The sequence below is a fragment of the Thermobia domestica genome, chromosome 5 (assembly GCF_964235325.1).
Source record: "Thermobia domestica chromosome 5, izTheDome1.hap1.1, whole genome shotgun sequence".
Classification (NCBI taxonomy): Eukaryota; Metazoa; Arthropoda; class Insecta; order Zygentoma; family Lepismatidae; genus Thermobia; species Thermobia domestica.
This window is the reverse complement of record NC_137458.1, coordinates 209,165,656-209,186,139: the sequence shown is the minus strand read 5'-3', so window position 1 is coordinate 209,186,139 and position 20,484 is coordinate 209,165,656. Positions and strand designations below refer to the sequence as shown.

At 35.0% G+C, this 20,484-nt stretch overlaps 1 protein-coding gene across 1 annotated transcript; it reads right to left on the bottom strand.

The window, feature by feature from the left end:
* Positions 1-387: 387 nt before the first annotated feature.
* LOC145684556 (uncharacterized) lies at positions 388-15,136 on the bottom strand. The gene is made up of 3 exons (XM_081756949.1): positions 14,435-15,136; positions 11,834-14,021; positions 388-419 (listed from the first exon to the last, which is right to left on the bottom strand). Exons 2-3 carry the CDS (start codon positions 14,019-14,021, stop codon positions 388-390), a joined length of 2,220 nt encoding a protein of 739 aa, XP_081613075.1. The 5' UTR covers positions 14,435-15,136.
* Between the last annotated feature and the right edge of the window lie 5,348 nt (positions 15,137-20,484).

Sequence of the window (20,484 nt, the reverse complement as noted above, 5' to 3'; positions counted from 1 at the left end):
TTCGCGCGCTTTTTGGAAACTCGTTGTGCAAGAGGGAAAGATGGCGTTGTTGGGTAACAGGTGCGTGTTAAAACATGAAGACAAATACAAAGGAAACCGACGACACGTTTAGTACACATCACAGAGTGCCGACAGAGTAATAAAAACAAGTTTGGCGCCAGGGTAGGTGAACACAACACATTGTCGGCGAAGAATACAAAGAAGATTGACGTTGTGGCAGGTAAACATGTTGAATCATGCCCCTATGCTAATTGGTAATAGAAAAGAAGTTTTGTGCGGCGAATGATGAACACGTGATTGCCTTGTGGGTATGAAAATACTTTAAATACGAGTCATAGCGGAAAATATATATAGAGACACCATGCATCTCTTTGAGAAAGAAGAACGCTACGAGGTTAACACCGAAGCAATATCCGATGCTGAAACAGAAATATACGAATCATCGTCAGATGATGAATATGATTTTGATGCAATAGATTCACCAGTGCTAACAACAGTTTCACCAACACCGCCGTCATCTCCAGCAGTATTATCAAGAACATCACGATTTTGGGGTTTAGATTGTTGTTGTAATAGTCAAAAGGTGGACCGTGAATGTATAAAGAAGGCTATTGAAAAATGGGATTTCAACGATACATTAATATGCGATGGATGTAGAGAAGGATCCCCTCATGATTTTGCGCATGATTGTATGAATGTACACCCAGAGTCATTGGAAACCCGTGCATGGAGTATTATTGCAAGTCCTAGTGTTGAAGAAGATGTGTTTTACTTGTATGCAAACACCCATATTATTGGAATATTAACAAGAGAAAAATTCTATGAAACGTATGTGGAATTATTAAGTGATACAGACTATCTTCCGGAATTACTGGACATTTTCATAAGAAAAGACAAACGGAAAGCGAATATTTCAGATTGAGAAAATGTATTCGAATAGAGTTAGTGTTTCATGTGTGTTATGCAGTGATGAAAACATTAATGTGAACTGTGTATTAAAAACTATAAAAGTATACTTACGTAACACCAATCCAATTGAATGCATGGAATGCAAGTTAAATCTTCCTCATGATTGTACTCATCTTCATAATACTGGAACATTTGCAACGAAGTACTTATCTCTTGATAAAACTCTTAGTGAACTTTTTGAAGTTTTTGAACAAGAACATAGTGAAATCTCATTTATATGGTTTATGCGTAAAATTTGTGATCTTTTAAAAAATACAGAATTTGTTGGACAGATTATTCCGTTTTTCATTTATCACACAAATGAAATTTCACCATGTGTAAATCAATATATTATCGATATTCAAGGTTTTAAAATGTCTGATAATGAATTTATCATTCGTGAGTTTTGTTTAACTGCATGCGATGATACAGTAAATTTCCATTGCTTGGTAAAATCACCAATAGATTATAATTTATTATCATTAGGATGTCAAAAACAAATTGATTGGTTAACTTTAAATTTACATGGTTTGAAATGGAATAGCAAAACTGGATATACTGTATCATGCATACGAAACCTTGTATATCAATTATGTTCAAAGAATTCATCCTTTTATTGTAAAGGTTTAGAGAAATCTCTTTGGATTAAAAGAATATTTGCATTAGATAATGTCATTGATTTAGAAACAAAACATTGTCCACCATTAAGTGAATTATGTGGAAACACATTTAATGATTATTGTAATTTTCATACAAATATTGTAAAGAAATCAGGATGTGCATATCGTAATGCACATCAGTTGAATTATTGGTGGAAATATGAAAGATCAACAGCATTAACTAATGCATTATCAAGATTGTAATGTTTTTCTTAGGAATTGTAAATAAAATGCAGGGATGTAAGTTTAAAAAAAATTTATTGAAAATTTAAGAAAAAAAAATTGTATATATGATAAAAAAAATAAAAAATTGTAAACATATAATAAGAAAAAAATAAAAAAATAAAAAAAATTATTTCTGTTTTCTTTTTTTAAAAAATTTGTTCACATGTTTATAAACGATATCATCATTCTTTTTCAAATTTTTCTTGTTAAACATTTTTAAACACTTTTGAAATGATTGAGTGCGGATAATATGATGCAAAAAGAACAACACAAAATACCCGCACAACACAGAATTATCATGTTGATATTGATGATTATTCGTAAAGTACATTTTAGTATTTTTCGACAAAAAGTTTTTTATTTCTTTGGGAATGTCCATAGCAAGACTGTCAAAGTAGTACCCATGTTTTTTCTTATTGATGTACACTGCGACCCAGTGGGAACCAGCAGAATCAGATGTATCAAGATTAATCACAAGTGCAGCAGGAGGTTCTACCGTTACAGGAAGTCTGTCAATAGGGTAAATTCCAGTAACACTTGCACCAGTCACTTTATCACTTAGTAACACTTTTAACAATTCGTCACTATACATGATGAAGATTATTATTTTTAATTGTAGTAGGTATGTAACTATCACTGTTATTCACATGTAAGACATAGTCATACACTTTTACATATTCACTATACAGTAATGCTTCATGAACACTGCACCTATATTGTCCGAAACGATGTTTATTATGTGCACACCGATGAACGTGAAAACTTAATGCAGTATACTTTGGACAGTTTATTTCTTCTAAATTTGTAACTTCTCTTTGAAGAATTTCTTGAAGAAAACACTTTCTATTTATTCCGTAGGTGTATATTGTTGTAGTATTTGAACAATATGATTGAAGTATTTCTTTAAGATGGGAATATTCTACATCGCCTTCGTGCCAGGTAATGCCATACACATTCTCACCTAGATATTTGTTTGTACTTACGATCGGCTCAGCTAACTTATTTAAAGGAAATGGTGGTTTAAAAATCCAATTTTGGAAAAAGGGAACGTCAGGATTTACAATGGCTAATTCTTTTACAATAAAGTCATCTTCGTTATCATGATACGCCGAGAAGTGTACAACAACCCTCATCCTACTCAACTGAATAAATTAGAAGGTGTTATCAGTATAAATATTTCTATCTTTGTCTACTTGTGCTAAAGAATCGAATTGTGCATACACAATGCATGTAACAGGTTCAGTTAAAGTTTCTGAAAATGATACTTTTAAATTTACAGGGGAATCGCGTACCACATCCCACGTGTTATCGTCTAAAGTTCCTGTTGGAGATAGAATAAAAGCATACAGAGCATATCCGTTTGGATACTCATCAAGAGTAACAGTATGTGAATAATTTTGATAATATATACCAGTACCTGAAATCAAAGTATAGTAACTTAGAAGGTATAAATTGTTATTAAAATCAGGAGTGAGGGGGTTGGGAGGAAATGATTTTGACCCGACTTGTAATTGCAGTTTGTTAACGTTAAAGTTTCGAAATTCAAAGGGATTAAGATGTGATTTCCCATTGAAGGCTGTGTTGGAGATGAAACCAATAACCAGGCCTTTAGGAACATTACCCAGGAAAAGATTATCAATGTTGTAAGACTTTACTTGTGCAGGTATAGTATAAGATCTTGTCTCCACTCTCGTCAGAGGTAACTTGGCTGTTTCCGAACCCATTCGTGTATTTAATTGCATAGCTAAATCTGCAGCTACATCAATACGTCGTACATGAAGAATAACTTCCTCAAGTGCAACTTTATAACTTGTATTTTCAGGAGACATTAAGCAAAAATTATCTTTACTACGATGTAGTTTTACACGTAAACTTACTTTGTTAGGAAGCATACGATCTAAACTTACAATATCAGTATGAAGACGTCCATACATTTCAAAAGATTTACTATTTTTCACCTTATTAGCACGTTTTTGAAAACCAGCATTTGTATTATCTAATTTATTAAAATTTTTTGCAGTATCTTTATGCCACAACCCACATGCTAAATGTGTTTGAGAAGCATCATAAGAATAATTTAATAATGTTTCAATGTATGCACGATAAGGATAAGATCCTGATGAGGAACTAATTAATTTATCATTTAACGAAATATCAATTTGACTAAATAAAGAATGTAAGAAATTATTTACTGGTGCAACAGTATCATCATTAGCTAAAGTTGTACCATCAGCTTTAGTAATTTTACAACGTACATAAAGATATAGATATGCAGGATGAATAAATTCCCCTGTTTCTCCTGGAATAACAAATTCAATAGGTCCTTCTGAGGTTAATGTGGAAATAGGACGATATTCAGCATTTGTAGTTGCTTCAATAGCTGTTTGTGTCATTGGTATAGAAAAGAAATCAAATTCATTGGTACAACATTCAAAACTACTTGAATTTAGGAGCGCCATTATGAAAAGATGTCCTGTATATGTTTACGTTTTGTTGGTGGTCCAAACTTTACAATTGCAGGAGCTTTCCTCTTGCGTGACCGTCTCTTGCCGTTACCAGTTAGCAACTGCCCAACTTTATTAATTGCTTTTGTCTTTAAACTATTACCAGCTTCTTTTACACGCGCACGAACAGATTCTTTAAATGGGCGATTTTCTAATACATCACCCGCAACTTGCATACCGGTTTGTAATGCTTGACGCCCTACAGTTTTTGCACCTTGTTTAAGAAATGGTAAAGCAAAACGAAATAATCCTTTAAAGAAACTACCTATACCATGTCCCCTTTGATATACAGGTCCTGAAAAATATGGTATTCCACGTCCACGGTGATAAGTAACACGTCTTGCTCTCATCTTTTTCCTATAATTATTATTTAGCAGATGCAGGAGAGCGTTTAAAATGTAGTGTTACGGTCAGTGTCCCAGAACGAAATGGCAAATTTCGCCCTGCATGATCTTTTAATAGTATTTCAATTGTGTTAAAACAAAATTTTGCAAGTGGCATATAATGAATATCTTCAAAGGTAATTGTTTGAACTTTTCCGTATTTAATATCAGAGATTGTTGCTATACGTAATAATGGTGCTTTTGTATCACCTAAAAATTGATATTGTATAATATCTGTATAAATAAAAATTTGATGTGGATATCCGATATCTACATATGGTTGTTTGAATCCACGAGATTCTTTAACAAGATCTGATTTTTCAGAAAAACCTAATTGTAAAGCTAATGTAGGCGACAATGTAACTGATTCTACACGTTCATCACATTCAACATGCACAACATTTGAAAAACTAAATTTTATAAAACTTGATATTGCGTTTAATTCCTCTAGTAAATGATGAATGGATGGATAATATCCAACAAGAATTTTACTTTTCATAGGTTCTGCATTTTTAAATTTGTACCATATAACATTTTCACCTTCAGTAACATTATAACATGTTAATGGAATATGTACTTCACTTAATCCTACATACCAATCGCATTCTGATAAACGAATATTATTTTTTAATTGATTAATAAAATGTGTTGGACTATTTGTAGGATATACATCTGTACTAGCATTTGAAACTAGTGTAATGTAAAAACTATCATCAATACTTTCAGAAATCATTTTCGTTTAAAGTGAAGTGTTAGGTTTGAAGTTCCAAAACGAAATGGTAATTTTAACCCGTGTTCATCTTTTAAGTTTACTTCTATCGTATCAAAATATTTCTTTTCAACTTTAACATAATGTGGCGCGTGAAACACAAAAGATTTTACATGACCGTGTTGTACATTATATACACTAAGTTTTCGAACTAATGGTCCTATATTTTGTTGTTGTTTTACAATATCAATGCAAACATTAATTGTATTGGGAATATTATAATCTAAATCACATGGAAATTTTCCACGTGCTAATATTAAATCAACATTTCTAACTTTTGTGTATACAACTTTTTTAACATCATGCGTATTTTCATTAATAAATCCAAAAATGTGTTGTAATCCTGGTGTAACACCAATCATACATTGATCTTCTAATTTCAAAGAATGTTTAATAACAATTTGATTTTTATTTTTTAAATAGTGTAACATACGAGCATTTTCAGGAATTAATTGTAGAATAGATTCAATTGATGAATAATATCCAGGTGTAATTGGAACATGGTGGCGTTCAACTTTACCATCGATAACACTAGTAATTATAATTTCTTCATTTTCACCAACATTGTAAAAACTCCACGGAATATTAATTTGTGTTAATGCAACACCCCATTCCCCATCACGTAAATCAATAGGTTGTGCCAATTTAACTCGAAATGATGATGTATTATTATCAAAAAGATTGCTACTTGCATTTGAAGGAAGAGTAACGTAAAAGTCGTGTGTAAAGTTCGAATTCATTTTGCAGACTGAATAGAATCTGATCTAATCCACGAATTCATACTTGATGGATATCCTAACCATTTTACATACATCCACCCATTTTTACGTTTCAATACTTTTTCAATAAGATATGTTTTCTTTGAATTTATAATTACTTTTTGTAATTCTTCTGCATAAAATATTCCTTTAATTTCCTCACCGTTCCAATCTTTTAATTTGTAAGTGACAGGATCTGACTTTATACATTTGTCAACAATAAATATTTCTTGTGACCATTTAGGTAAATATCCTTTTTCTAATTTATGTTTATACTTACTAACACGAACATAATCACCCGAACTAAATTTGCAAGTTATATTTTTCTTATTCTTTTTATTTCCGTATAATGTTTCCCACACTTGATTCACATTGGAATCATTTACTTGTGCAGGTGCCATTTTAATACTTGAATGGTATGAATGATTATAATTTTTTACAATTTGATCTAATATATTAATATAACGATAAGTATTCTTTGCAGTAAAATAACGATACAATCTTTCTTTTAATGTACGTATAAAGCGTTCTGCTAACGCACACTTAATTTCGGAATGAACACTATAATGATTAATTTCATATTCTTTAAACAATTGTTTTACATGTCGATTATAAAATTCACCACCTAAATCTGTTTGTACGTTAAACACAGGTAACTTGAAATTTTTAAAAATTTTTGTTATTGCTTTTACCATTTCAGACCCTTTCTTTGTTTTTAACGGAACACAATATGCATAACGTGAAAAAATGTCAATACAGCATAATATATATTTATAATTATTATTATACTTTGCAATATTTTGCATATCTGCTAAATCCATTTGTAATGTTTCATTTGGTGCACTAACATAATACTTTTTACGTTCAAAAACTTTACGAGCTGGTGCATGTAATGTATAAGCATCTTGAGAAGCTAACCATTTTTTAATTTTCTTTTTAGATAACTTTGTTTTGCGTTGTAATGTTTGTATACTTGATAAAGAATCAGGATTTGAATAATCATAATATATTTTTGATAATTTTGTCATTTTACATACTATATTCTTTCCAATGTTTAAATAAATTAGCTACTACTGCAGGACTAGGAGATTTTCTTACTTTACGAATACGTTGTCTACTACTACTACTACTACTACTACTACTACTACTTTTCACTTTTGATGCTGGCGTGCTAATAGGTGTACCAATAAATTCTTTAGGAACATTAAGATCTTCTAATAAATTTTTAAATTCATGAATACCTATAGGATTTCTTGAATATTTTCTTGTACGAACAACATCATTTACTAAATCTATAATATTTGAACCTGGTATTGTTTTTTCATGAATACGTACTGTACCAGACTTATCCCACTGAATTTTATTACAACTTGTCAACTGTTTTAATAATAGATCTGTTTTCCTACGAAGTGTTTTCGGTACTGATTGTAAAATGTCTGATACAAATGGTAAAATAGAAGTATTGCTATCTTGTTTGGAAGTTGTTGATGATGATGATTTTTCTTCTTCTTCTTGAATGATAGGTAAAGTAATAGGTTTATGTGAAGAAGATGTATACTGTAAATAACGATGCAAAGCTTGTTGATATAATTTCCACTTTTGTTGTACACTAAGATCACGACGTTTTAAGATGTTATTCATTTCTTCATCTAAACGTGACTGATGTGAATCTATGGATTTAAGATTCGATTGAATTTCATGTACAGCATTTTCAGGAACTAAAATCATTTTACGTAATTCTGACATATTTAACGACTAAAAATACTGCTTCCCACTGCTGCAAGAAGTGGTCCCAAGATTAACGGTAAAAGAGCACCACCTTTCTGTAGTAACAACTTTTTCTTTTTATTCAATGCAGTACGTTGCTGAGATAGAGCACGTAAGATCTTTTTATGTCTACGTAAACGTTGCTTCTGACGAGAATTTAAAGGGATGTTTCCTTTTATTGTGTTCTTAGCTACTTGAGATATTGTTCTTATTAAATCCCCTGAAGCATTTTGTAAAATTTGTTTTCGTTTCGTATTCTTGCATTTGCACAGCGCACGGAGCGTGCTGTAGTGTTGTTTCACCTTCAACATCTTGATGCAGACTAAACAAAAATTTCTGTATGCATGTCTTTTACGTTAGCGTACACATACATGATTTCATTCGGAAAAATATTTGTACGTATTCGCAATGCATCGTTTGTTTTTTGTGTCAAGTCAAATAATAAATAAGTGTGAGGCTCTCGTGTTACTTCTTCGAACACACTCACGACTTCTTTACTATACCGAGGCATAATTTGCCTTGCTAGATATTGTATTTGTAATTTATCACGTGGATTTTTAAATACTATAATATAATGTGCATTTAAACTAATATCACGTGCATGTTTTCCTTTTGGAAATAAATTTTGAATAATAAATATTACAGTTAACTTTTTGTGATGTGCGTACTTTGTAAATAAATTAGCAACATCACCATTAGTTTCTGACATTAAATCATCAAGTATTAATAATGAATTTTCTTTGATTTCAAAATTATTCATGTCAGGTATTCCCTCTACAAAACGTATTTTTGCATTTGCATCTAATTTTGGTATTACTGCACCATAACACCAAACAATATCATTAAACTTTATACTAAACATTTGATCATGTTCATTAAGTAAACGATTTACAAAACAAGTTTTACCAGCCCTTGAAGGACCAGCGATTAAAATAGTAGAGGGATGTTGAAACTTTAACATCTTGTAATCAAATGAATGCAAACAATAGAGAGACTGCTTTATATACACACTCACACTCACACATTGAATTTTAATATTTTCACAATCGTTGATTGTTCGGAGTATACATAGTAATGAAATGGATAAAAAATCACTGGGATATAAGATTAAAGCTGAAGTGACTAGATTATACATTGTTTGCACAGCAAACGAAAATATAAAAAGAATAAAATAAATTAAGAATAAATTAAATAAATTAGGAATAAATTAAGAATAAATTAAAAAATAAATATTTTTACAATCGATGATGGTTCGGGGTTTCATTACACGAAAGAGACACTCATACAAGTCACATTTACTCATCCGCGGGCCTATAACCGTAAGGTACACTTGCACGTTTTCGTATTGGTTCATCGTCGGTCATGTTAGGTTCGTCAATCCGTTTTCGTTTTTTGTTGACCTCACGGTGTGTCTTTGTCTCTCTACAGCTAAAGATACGGAACCCCGGTCTACGAACGATGCTATTTGGGTTTTCTATTACTGTGGACTCTAATTGTCCAGACACTAATTTATAGAAACTCTCAAAGTTAATTTTCTGAGAGGTCCTATCATTTAGTGTTATCCCCCTAATTTTGTATATATGCCGAACATCCCCTTGGGCATTTGTTAGCCGCATTGCATAATTTTTACAGCCAAGACCAATAAAGGTTGTAAACTCCCAACCTTCAGGAATTTCATTCGTCAGATCACCCAAATAGTTTCCGAGCGGTAACAAGGGTTCCTCATCTTTTTTCTGTAAGTACATGATACTGTCAGTGTCACAGTAGATTACTCTGTCAGGTCCTACAGTCGTCAGTAGTTCGTAAAGTCTAAGTCTAGCCCACGAAGTAATAAATGCGGCTAGTATCACATTGGAAAACTCCAACGGAACGTTTTCATTTTCAATGTCTCTGTACGTGAGAATGAGATGGTCATCATCAATTGGCACCACACTTTGAATTTCATACCTTGCCGTAGTTAAATACCTAAGAAAGGTAACCTCATCACTAACGATTATACTCTGCGACATGTCTGTGCGTTGCCCCCACTTACCATACAATGAATTGAGGTATAGCTTTGCACATTGCCTCAATCCCGGGTTCATCCTAATATTGTCATAATTTAATCGTATGCCTTCATGGGCATAATATTCATCGATATATTTTTGTTTGTCTTCTTCAGTGGTACAGTAAGCAGGAAAACCAGAGGCTTCCTGCTTCATCTGAAGGAAGGAATTCACGTAGGTCCCGAACAGCCCTTCTGAATTCCCCTCTTCAGGATCTAAAAGTTCAAATTCCCATATCTCATGTATATCGATTATTTTGTAACCTTTTTTAAGAGCAAGGTGTAACTCTGGTGTACAAAATGTTCCTGTGAGAGCACACTCAGCATCGCTATGGGTACATTCGTTAGTGTTTTCTTCTTCCATGCATGTGCGGCAAAGGCCGAAAAGTAATCGACCTCCCGCAACGTATGGTAAGATCGGAAAGTAGAGGTCCTTTGGAGGGACGATTGTGCATTTGACTACACCGTGAATACTTTCCACATCTGGAAAGTCCGGTCCCGTGTGAATCTTAGGTGATTTAACCGGCATAGGTTTACGTGCCATCACCCAAGGGTATAACGATGTTACATCGGCGTAGGAAATTCGCTCATCACTCGCACAATTGACGTAGGAACGAAAGACCTCCGTGCGACCACCGTTGTAACAGTTCTTAGGAATAAGAAAATCAGGTAGATTAGTACAACGTTCTTGAACAAACTTTTGCACTTCCTTATCCATCTTTACCTTATTGTCCCAAGAACATTCCCATATTTCGTATAGGTTTACACCTATACTTTTCAGGTACCTACGGCGGCGCATGGTTTGCTCATATCGTTTCTCCATCGTATTGTACGAGTCCTGGGCATCGTGCAAAACCGCGTCACGGTTAAAGGGGAAGCAAAGGCGGCAGGCATGGAAATAACACCCGTAAAAGTCGAAGGCAGCGTTGAGTCCTTCGTGCCATCCATCGACCTTGTACCTACCAATATACTTTTCCCCACCTCTCCTAGCATGCTGGATTTCTATCCCTAATTGGTCTTCCATATACATAAGCCATTGCATAGCTTTTGTACTATACTTGGTCTTATGATGAAATCCCAACGCGGGAATGATAGGAATAGTATTTTCCGGTAAGTGCAAGGTACGATATGTCCGCATTGCAAGACTTGCAATGGTAGATGATGTTATGAAACATTGCAAACCCTCCGTTTTCTCTTCGATGATAGCGCTAAACTTAATGACCGCTTCTGTTAGAATTCTAACATCGTTCTCACAATAAGCCAGCATATCCCTCTGCAGGTTAAACTCCTCGCCACTTTCCGCACGTTCTTGGTGCCAGGCTTCCAGTTGTTTTCTTTCTTCTGTGCTTCGACCTTCAGGGTCATAGTATTCAATCGGAGGGTAGGGACCAACATAATTTTGATTTTCTTCAGTATTGAATAAATATGGGAAATCTCCCTTCTTTAAATTTTGACTAAGGCCTAACGTTTTTGGTAATTTGGATAATTTGACGCCAATATAAAGGTAAGAGTCGCGGAAAAAGATACGATTACCTATGCTGATATTAAAAATCTTTTGACCCTGAATAAGGACACTAGGTACAATATGCTGGTCTTCTATTAGAGTTCTAAGACAGAAGAGACCATCGTAGCGACTACCATTATGCGCGATTGCCACGATTTTCTGAAAGACAGGACGCTCTACTAACACATGGTTAATAAAAGCCGTCATTGTCTTAAAAGAAAACGAACGATTTCCAACATTGTCACCACACGTTTTACAGGGCTCATCGATACCTTTTCTTATACAGGCGTGACAAACATGGCGACAACACACCAGCACAACTTCGTGTTCCCTTTCACCGCGATCATTCGGTGCCTTCAACATCGTCTCTACATCATAGGTGATGTACATAAACCTTTTCGTATGAACAGGTCGCTGTCTCTGAACAAAACATGTATGGTTTGTATCAACATATGCATGGCACGTTGAACAAAAATGTTCACCACACATGTGATCAGATTTTCGACTTCTCTTATCAAAGATGACGCCACAATTGATGCAGAGCTTTACATTATCACATACAGATCTAGCCGATTTATTACATGTCAGATGATTATTAAAGCATTCCCCTTCAGCAAACTCTCTATTGCATGCATTGCATTTAATTTTGTTTGCAGTATAGTCCCGTTCGTGAGTATGTTCGCAAAAAGTACAACGAGTTTTACACTTATGTGCACGTGACCTTTCATCATAAGCTTCCAAACAATAATAACAATACTTTCGTGCCTTGAGGAAAGTTCTAATGTTACGAATAGGTTCGAAATGACCAATAGTGTTACCTCTTCGATAAAGGATAAAAATCTTATTTTCTGCCGGTTCTCCCGGGTAACGTACTATATATTCCCGGTTATTCTTTTCATGCTCCTCATAAACTACGATTTGATATTCCCCTTTCAAATATGTTTGAAAGAGGTCCAGATCGGAAAAGTCACAACCTTGCTTACTTTCAACGTTAACCCCTGCCATCTCGCAGAGAACTTCTGCTTTAAGAAGCCATGTATCGGAGTTTTCTCTTTTTAAATTATACAAATCATCTTTTGTACCGTGGAGCTTTACTTGGCCCCATACTATGGCCATAGGGAGACAGTAAATATTTCTATTTTCAATACGAATTAATCGTTTTTCTAAGTAATCTTGATATTTTGCATATTTGTCAACGGCACTCGTTGTATTATTTCTTCCCTGGCCGTGCATACTCTCAGCGATATGGAATCGAAACAATAGTTCTTGCCCCAAAAGGAACACTTCATTCGAATTTAATACACGTTCGATTGAAGTGAGGACTGTCCTAGCAGAGAAATTGCCCTTTCTTCTAAACGGAACGTACACTGGTTTGTTGTTGGTACTATTACTACTCTCTATGTATAAGCCAATGTAGTCCGTGGGGCGTGCATTGGAGATCACATGTTCCAACGCAAAATTAATTAAGCTTTCGATATAAGCCTCTGGGTTATTAATATTCCTTTCATCACCCACAGGTCTGACGGCAATTTCATGTCCCGTAAGATGGAACTTACGAAACCTTTGTCTGCTTTCTCTTATAACTTCGAAATTACTATTTCTTTGATTATCCCCGCCATTATTATTATTATCACTACCACTACCACCTGTACTACCACTATTAGGACTACTAATAGTACCAGTTGTACTATTGTTGTTGTTTATGTTGCCATGTCCAACCATTGGTGGAACATTGGCATATGACGGGTTAGGCTGAGGAGTAAAAATCATTTGGTCCCCATAGTCATGATTATCCTGTACACAGTATTCAGGCGGATTGTATACAGGATTTTCTCCCTGGACTTGTTGCGTGGGTATAACCACAGCATTGTCCTCGTTTTGAACCAAACTCCTCATTTCTTCAGCTGGTATTTCATCGGAATTTTGAGTGCCAATCCCATTTACTTCATCCAAGAAAGCTAAATCTTCATTTGTTAATTGATATAGATTATTAGGACTCAAGTTATGATTTTCTTGAGGGGGCATGACTATGGCATTATTTGTGGATGGGATTAAGCACGGTTCCGAAACAAAGCGCGTGCCAAAATCAAAAAAGTCCGATAACTCTGTATCTTTTATCCTATCCACCTGACCTTCCCCACATGATAATAAATAAAAGAGTTTTGACTGCGCCGATTCGTAAGTATCACATGTACGGAAAAATCCATACAAAAATAAGTCTATTATATCAGCACTGCTTACGCAGTGCTGGAGAAGTAATGTATCATTACCTTCGAAGGCACGAAGGGCGCGTAGGAGTGCATCGCATCTCCCCGAGCCCCGATATCCCAGCCTGTTCAATTCCATGATGGCTTTCCAGGTACTGAAGACCCTCGGGTACTCGTTGAAACCGCGCACCAATTCCTGGAGATAAATTTCATCAACCATATTCAATTCTTCGGATGGGCAGAAGAAATCCATCTGAAAGAAATAAGACAAAGAAAAAACTATTTTGAGTTATCAAGTTGACGTTAATATATCACTTGAATATAAAAGAGAGAGAGAGCACATTCAATTACTTTCAACCTATAGTTATATTTTAATGATATGTAAATAAAAAAAGCATTCACTTATTTTCAATCTATAGTCAAATAATGATATGTAAATAAAAAGCATTCACTTATTTTCAATCTATAGTCAAATAATGATATGTAAATAGAAAACAATTTGTTCAATTTATGAAAAAAATCAGTAAAATATATTCAGATGTAATCTATTCTTTTAAAATATCCAGACACAATAAGTCTCTCTCTGTTCATTAATATTGGTTAAATACAGCTCAAATATGTATAATTTCTTTCTTTTTTAAAAACAATAAGTGAAGAAATACACACCTTTCAAGCCTTAGTTGTTCGTTCACAACACCAGAAAAAGAAGAAAAAATGTCGACTCTGTGTCGCTGTAAGGCTAAACAAAAATGTTTGGGTGTTCTATTTGTGCTGCTACCACCACTCAAGGTTCGGCAAAGCTTCAATGTCTGGAATACAATAGGCTTGAATCAATTTCTTTATACTTTATTTAATAGTATTAAAACTATATAGTTAATTAATTAAGATGTGCTAAAGCTTGTCCTTGATCTTACACGTACGCTGCCGTGAAAGGAAATGATACCCCTACACACCAAATGCATGTTATATCGTGTCCTATCATGTATTGCACAACCACTACTACTAGTGACACCTATCGGCAAAAGTCATAATTAAAGATTAGTTGTGCGTTGAAAGTTCCGCAGTGCTGACGCGTGTGCGACAAAGTTCCGTATATTTCTCAGGTGAGTATAGTATATATGTTTTCAATGTGTAATAAACCATAGCACATGCTTGTATATTCTGTTGGTCTTAATATTCTATCAAACTATTGAAGATCAAACGCATATAAGTAAAACTATTGGGTTAAATAAGGAATATAAACCCATGTCTTTCAGTGACAGAACAAGTATTTACTTAAGTGGTGCGGTACCACATCATTTCTGGGATATGAACCCCAGTCTTTCAGGGGGATAACCCCCTCTACTAGTACTGCTGCATACATTTACATTGAAATCCTAGTGCCAAAAAAAAAAGACGGGATAAAACCGAGATCTCTCACTCCAAATCCATATATAAAACAAGTAACGTTCAGTAATGGGAGGCATTACTCTTAAGGACGGGTATACCCCCTTTTCTCTACGCAAAAAAGAGTGCATTCAGTAATTAAAAGTTATGAGGGGGAATTCAGTCCGGGCATAGTGTCCCCTCTTCTCCACGCAACAGAGCGCGTTCACTATTTGGAAAAAGTTATGAGGGGAAATTCACTCCGGGTATACCCCCCCCCCTCTTCACCACGCAACAGAGCGCGTTCACTATTTGGAAAAGTTATGAGGGTAAATTCACTCCGGGTATAGCCCCCCTCTTCCTCCACGCAAAAGACCGCGTTCACACTGCATTGGATTCTCTTTCTGCATCCCCTAACAAGATATTTCGTATTTCATTTCATTTTTACAAAGCCAATATTTATTTTTCTCACTCATTACCTTGCTTAATATAGAGTTAGTATGTACAAAAACCATGTGACTACCATATGATTAAGATTCTGAATACTGCAACACATGTTAAAAATACGCAAGTTCATTTTTCAAATATATTCCCAACACTTCTCACTTAATTATATTCGTTTATTCGTCATGTCTTGGAAAAGATCCATTTGAGTATTCACTACGTTTCGTGATAGTCAAGCTATTCTAACACGAATTCAAAGGGAGAAGTCCACTGCTATGATCCAAAATGAATCAATGAACCTAGTTCTTTTCTTTGGAGTCTAACTGTGGGAAAGAAAAGTCTACACATTTACGTAAAATTGCAATATTCGCATGTATCTTGGAAAATTGCATCCACTACAATTGAGAACTCTTTATATAAGTACATTTTTCAGTATGAAAACACATTAAAACACTTTTTCGCGGATCTAAACACTTTTTGTTCACTTCTGAACACTTTGTGAATACATCTGTACACTTAATACTGACTGATTTTCTAAATATTAGGGATACAAGCAAGACAAATGTCTATCTTTTCTGTTGAACTTAATTATTTTACACTAAACAATATATTTTGAACATTATCTGTAGTAAATATTGAATATGTATGTGTTCTAAAAGTGTTCTTTATGTGTAAATTGCTTATTTTCCGAATAGACATCCCAATATGAATACAGATTCATGACAAATCAATCAGACACAATGTATTTATATAAAATCTACCATCAAAAATATTGGACAGTACGCAATTCAGTTTAATCACAATTTCAGTTATAAAGATTCAAAGAAATTGCACACTTGATTTTTTGCCGTAAAGTCCATCAGTGGCGGTTCTTAAGGGATGTCACCACGCATTTCTAAAACTATAAAGTATCTCATTGACGGATCTTAAGGGACATCACCACGCATTTCTAAAACTATAAGTCCAACCGTCATTGGCGGTTCTTAAGGGACGTCACCATGCATTTCTAAAACTATAAAGTATCTCATTGACGGATCTTAAGGGACATCACCACGCATTTCTAAAACTATAAGTCCTTCTGTCATTGGCGGTTCTTAAGGGACGTCACCATGCATTTCTAAAACTATAAAGTATCTCATTGACGGTTCTTAACGGATGTCACTACGCATTTCTAAAACTATAAGTCCTTCTGTCATTGGCGATTCTTAAGGGACGTCACCATGCATTTTTTCTCTAAAAAGATTAACACTGCCAAGATATTTTTTGTGTCCCCGCATATTCTTAACTATAATAATAATGCTAGTTCCATTCTTCACTCTTTCCTGTGGTCAACTTGTCCAAAAAACGCAACCGAAACGAAATCAAAACTCAAACATAGTATTCAAACAATTTAAAAAAAAAAAACAAATATTTCGTTCCTTCGTGGTGACCGTTCAGGAAGCTAGCTTTTCCCTGTTGGGTGTTATGCCCCGCATGTATGGATCCCCACTGTTTGGCAAACACGGAAAGCAATATAAGTCACACGCGGCTCCCTCAGGTTCGGGGTACTATTCCCCCATGCACGGCTCCCCTCCCGATTTTCGGTAAACACGAAAGGCGTTATAAGTCAACCGCAATTCCCCTGTTTGGGGGACTATCCCTCATGCACAGCTCCCCCGATTTTCGGTAAGCACGGAATGCGTTATAAGGCAGCCGCGATTCCCCTGTTTGGGGGACTATCCCTCATGCACAGCTCCCCCGATTTTGGCTCGATATGCTCCCCACAAGTTAAAACATATTGGCAAACTCAGTTCGTTTCTACACTGTGTTAATTATTTTCATAAGAAAAAACAATATGTGTTAATTTTCTAGGGGAGTCCCACCATTCGATACTTATGCAAATATATCTAATCAATTATAATGATATAAAACTTACTTGAATATAATATCTTCTTCTTTGAACAAACACAGAAAAAAATCCAGAAAAAACACTTTAAAGAAGCAAGGCAGAAGCAAGGTAAAAACTTCACGAGCAAAATTGTTAATACAGGAAATGTGTACTCCATTTATATAATATATTTTTTATTTATTCATTAACATAAGGGGAATGGAATAGGGGGAGAAAAAAAAATAAAGTAAATGAATTTGCCTTGTAATACAGCATTGCCTCAGTCTGCAAAGAAGCAGAAAAGAATTCCTTTGTCGGTCTCTTGCCGAATCGAAGGAAATATTTCTTTTCTATAGAGGTAATACCAAGGAATTTTCACACAATGCCTAAAGTTTGAAAACATCGCCAACATGTCTCAATTCATACCTTAAAGACGCCAAATTGTCGTATTTTTCACAGCAAATAGTTGTTTACCAAACAATAAAATTCGTTAGTTGGGTTCAGGCAACAATGTTCCTAAATTTTAAAATTCCGGCTTTATTCAGTAAGCTATATAGCTATCTGTTTCAATAACTTGTATCTTGCCGAAAAAACAGGACAATTATTGTATGTGGGAATACACAAAACCATTCTACAGGTTCTTTTTTGTGTGTGTGTTGTTTTGTAAAATCAAAATGAAGGACAACCATTTATTCATCAGGTTATTGGCAATGAGTACAAGGACAGCCTGGCAATACCTTGTTTGTTTGTCTGAATGGGCGGGGAAGAGGTTTTTGTCCGCAAACCATCCACCAGAACTGGTTTGAAAAACACCCTTTGTGAGGAAAAATGTGTCAGTTATCGCCGTTGGGGGGAGAGAAGGTATAAGCATGTTCACACAGGATGCAGCCAAAGAGTGGCAGTGAGGGGTGGGGAAAAAAATGTGTGTCACTTGTCGCAGGGTAAAAACCTGATCACACAGAATGCGGTCAAGAGATGCGGGGAAGGGTGGGGAGCGGGTAGAAACTTGTTCACACAAGACATTGATGATGGAAAGAGAGGCGGGGAAAGGGTTGGTTCTCCCGTTCAAACTAGAGGGAGTGATTGGCCCCCATGGTTAAACATTGCAGGCGGAGCAAACTGGTTTTTCCTGGCCAATCATATCACAAGGTTGTTTGCATAGGGTGTGAGAAACTGAACTTCAATCTTCACCCTCAGTATTACAATGACGCTTGGAGAGAACACAGAACCTTGCGTATCTGCGAATTTCGTACTGAGCAACGCTGAAAAATAGCAGAGTTAAGTCTGTCATTTAAGAGCCAAGCAAGCTAAACGAAAGAAGTGCAGTTCGCAACAAGAAAAAATAGATGAAAATAAATAAATATTTCTTCCTATCCTTCCTTTTTCCCGCCCATCTTAATACTTTACGCCGTAAAACAAAGCACCATTAAAAATCGTTGCTAAACATTGGAGCTTAAAGGGTGTAATCATATTCATTATTCATAATTTTCTAGTTCAAATAAGAGTGTTCAATTAGTTACGAGCTTTACAAGGCAGATCATAATTAAATTAATGGGGAAAAAACCTTGTGGGAGCTAAGGAACGCGTTCAATAACGTATACCATTGCTCTAATTATCTAAATCATAGTTTTAATTCTAATTTAATTATAATTTCGATTCAAGAAACGTATTAAATCATGTTTAAAGCTAGGAACACCGTTCAAAGCCGTATCCTCAATCAAAAACCGTGTTGGATCGCGTTTGAAGCTAGGGATTGCGTTCAATGACGTATACCATTGCTCTAATTATCTAAATCATGGTTTTAATTCTAATTTGATTATAATTTCGATTCAATAAACGTATTAAATCATGTTTGAAGCTAGGAACAGCATTCAAAGCCGTATCCTCAATCAAATATCGTGTTGTTTCATGTTTGAAGCTAGGGATTGCGTTCAATGACGTATACCAATGCTCTAATTATCTAAATCATGGTTTTAATTCTAATTTGATTATAATTTCGATTCAAGAATCGTATAGGAGCGTGTTTCAACAAGAAAGGAGGTCATTCCACTTTTCCAAACAACCTCTATTGCACAAGTAATAAAACCACTTCCCCCAGAAACTTCCCCCAAGCCCGGGGCCGGTCTCCCCAAGGCCGACACGGCCATATTGACATCGAAAGTCGTTAGGTAATAAAGCAATTAAGGGGGCAATAAAAGCTATTGTCTACGAGAAACAGCTCCATTTCTACTCCACTGCACTATGTAATTGTTTTTATTTTGTATATTTTGGTAATTTCTAGGTCTAAAATTTTAGACCTTTTATTATTGTGTTTTCAATACACTGGAATTGAGTAAAGCAAGAAACGCTATAGACCTAATATCTATAATGACCGCGACAACTCGTGAAGCTCTACACGAATCATAGAACTGCTTTCCTTTACGTGTGATACATCGGAAGAATTCGGTATGATTCGTGGAACTAACTGCCTTCCGAACGCACGCTTGAGAAAAAGTGAAACAGCAGAAGGGCACCAACAACGTTCCCAAACATAGAGAAGATGGCAAACGTCCTATAAAATAATAATAATAATAATAATAATAATAATAATAATAATAATAATAATAATAATAAAGAGCTATAACACGAACACTGACAATTATTGCAATAAAACGGTAACAATAATAATAGCAAAAATGTAAAACAACGACAACAAAACTAAACTTAGCGGCAATCCGACATCACTGCAGCTTTAGGAGATGTTGTCCTTAACAGCGCCAAAGACGACATTTACAAAAATTTCGTGAGTGAGGTCACACCTTCGCATTCTATTGGGTAGTGAAATTGGTAAATCTACGTAGATCAAGGTTCACGATTCCTCGTGATCACTATAATACAGTAAGAATAAGTTCACCAACTTTACTGTAACGTCCTGTCACAGTGGGAGGCCTTTATAAATGCTGTATCTGTATTAGTACAAATCACATAACATAGCTAATGCATTGATAACGGTAGCTTATAAGTGGATCACAATGTACATTCTACGGTAATCTTCACCAGA

Excerpts from the sequence above, each read along its gene's own strand:
- LOC145684556 (XM_081756949.1), bottom strand. The coding sequence starts at position 14,021 with ATGGATTTCTTCTGCCCATCCGAAGAATTGAATATGGTTGATGAAATT. Across the intron at positions 420-11,833 it reads TCACGCCTGTATAAGAAAAG|CATCGGATATTGCTTCGGTG; the intron begins GTATCGATGAGC and ends TTTCTGTTTCAG.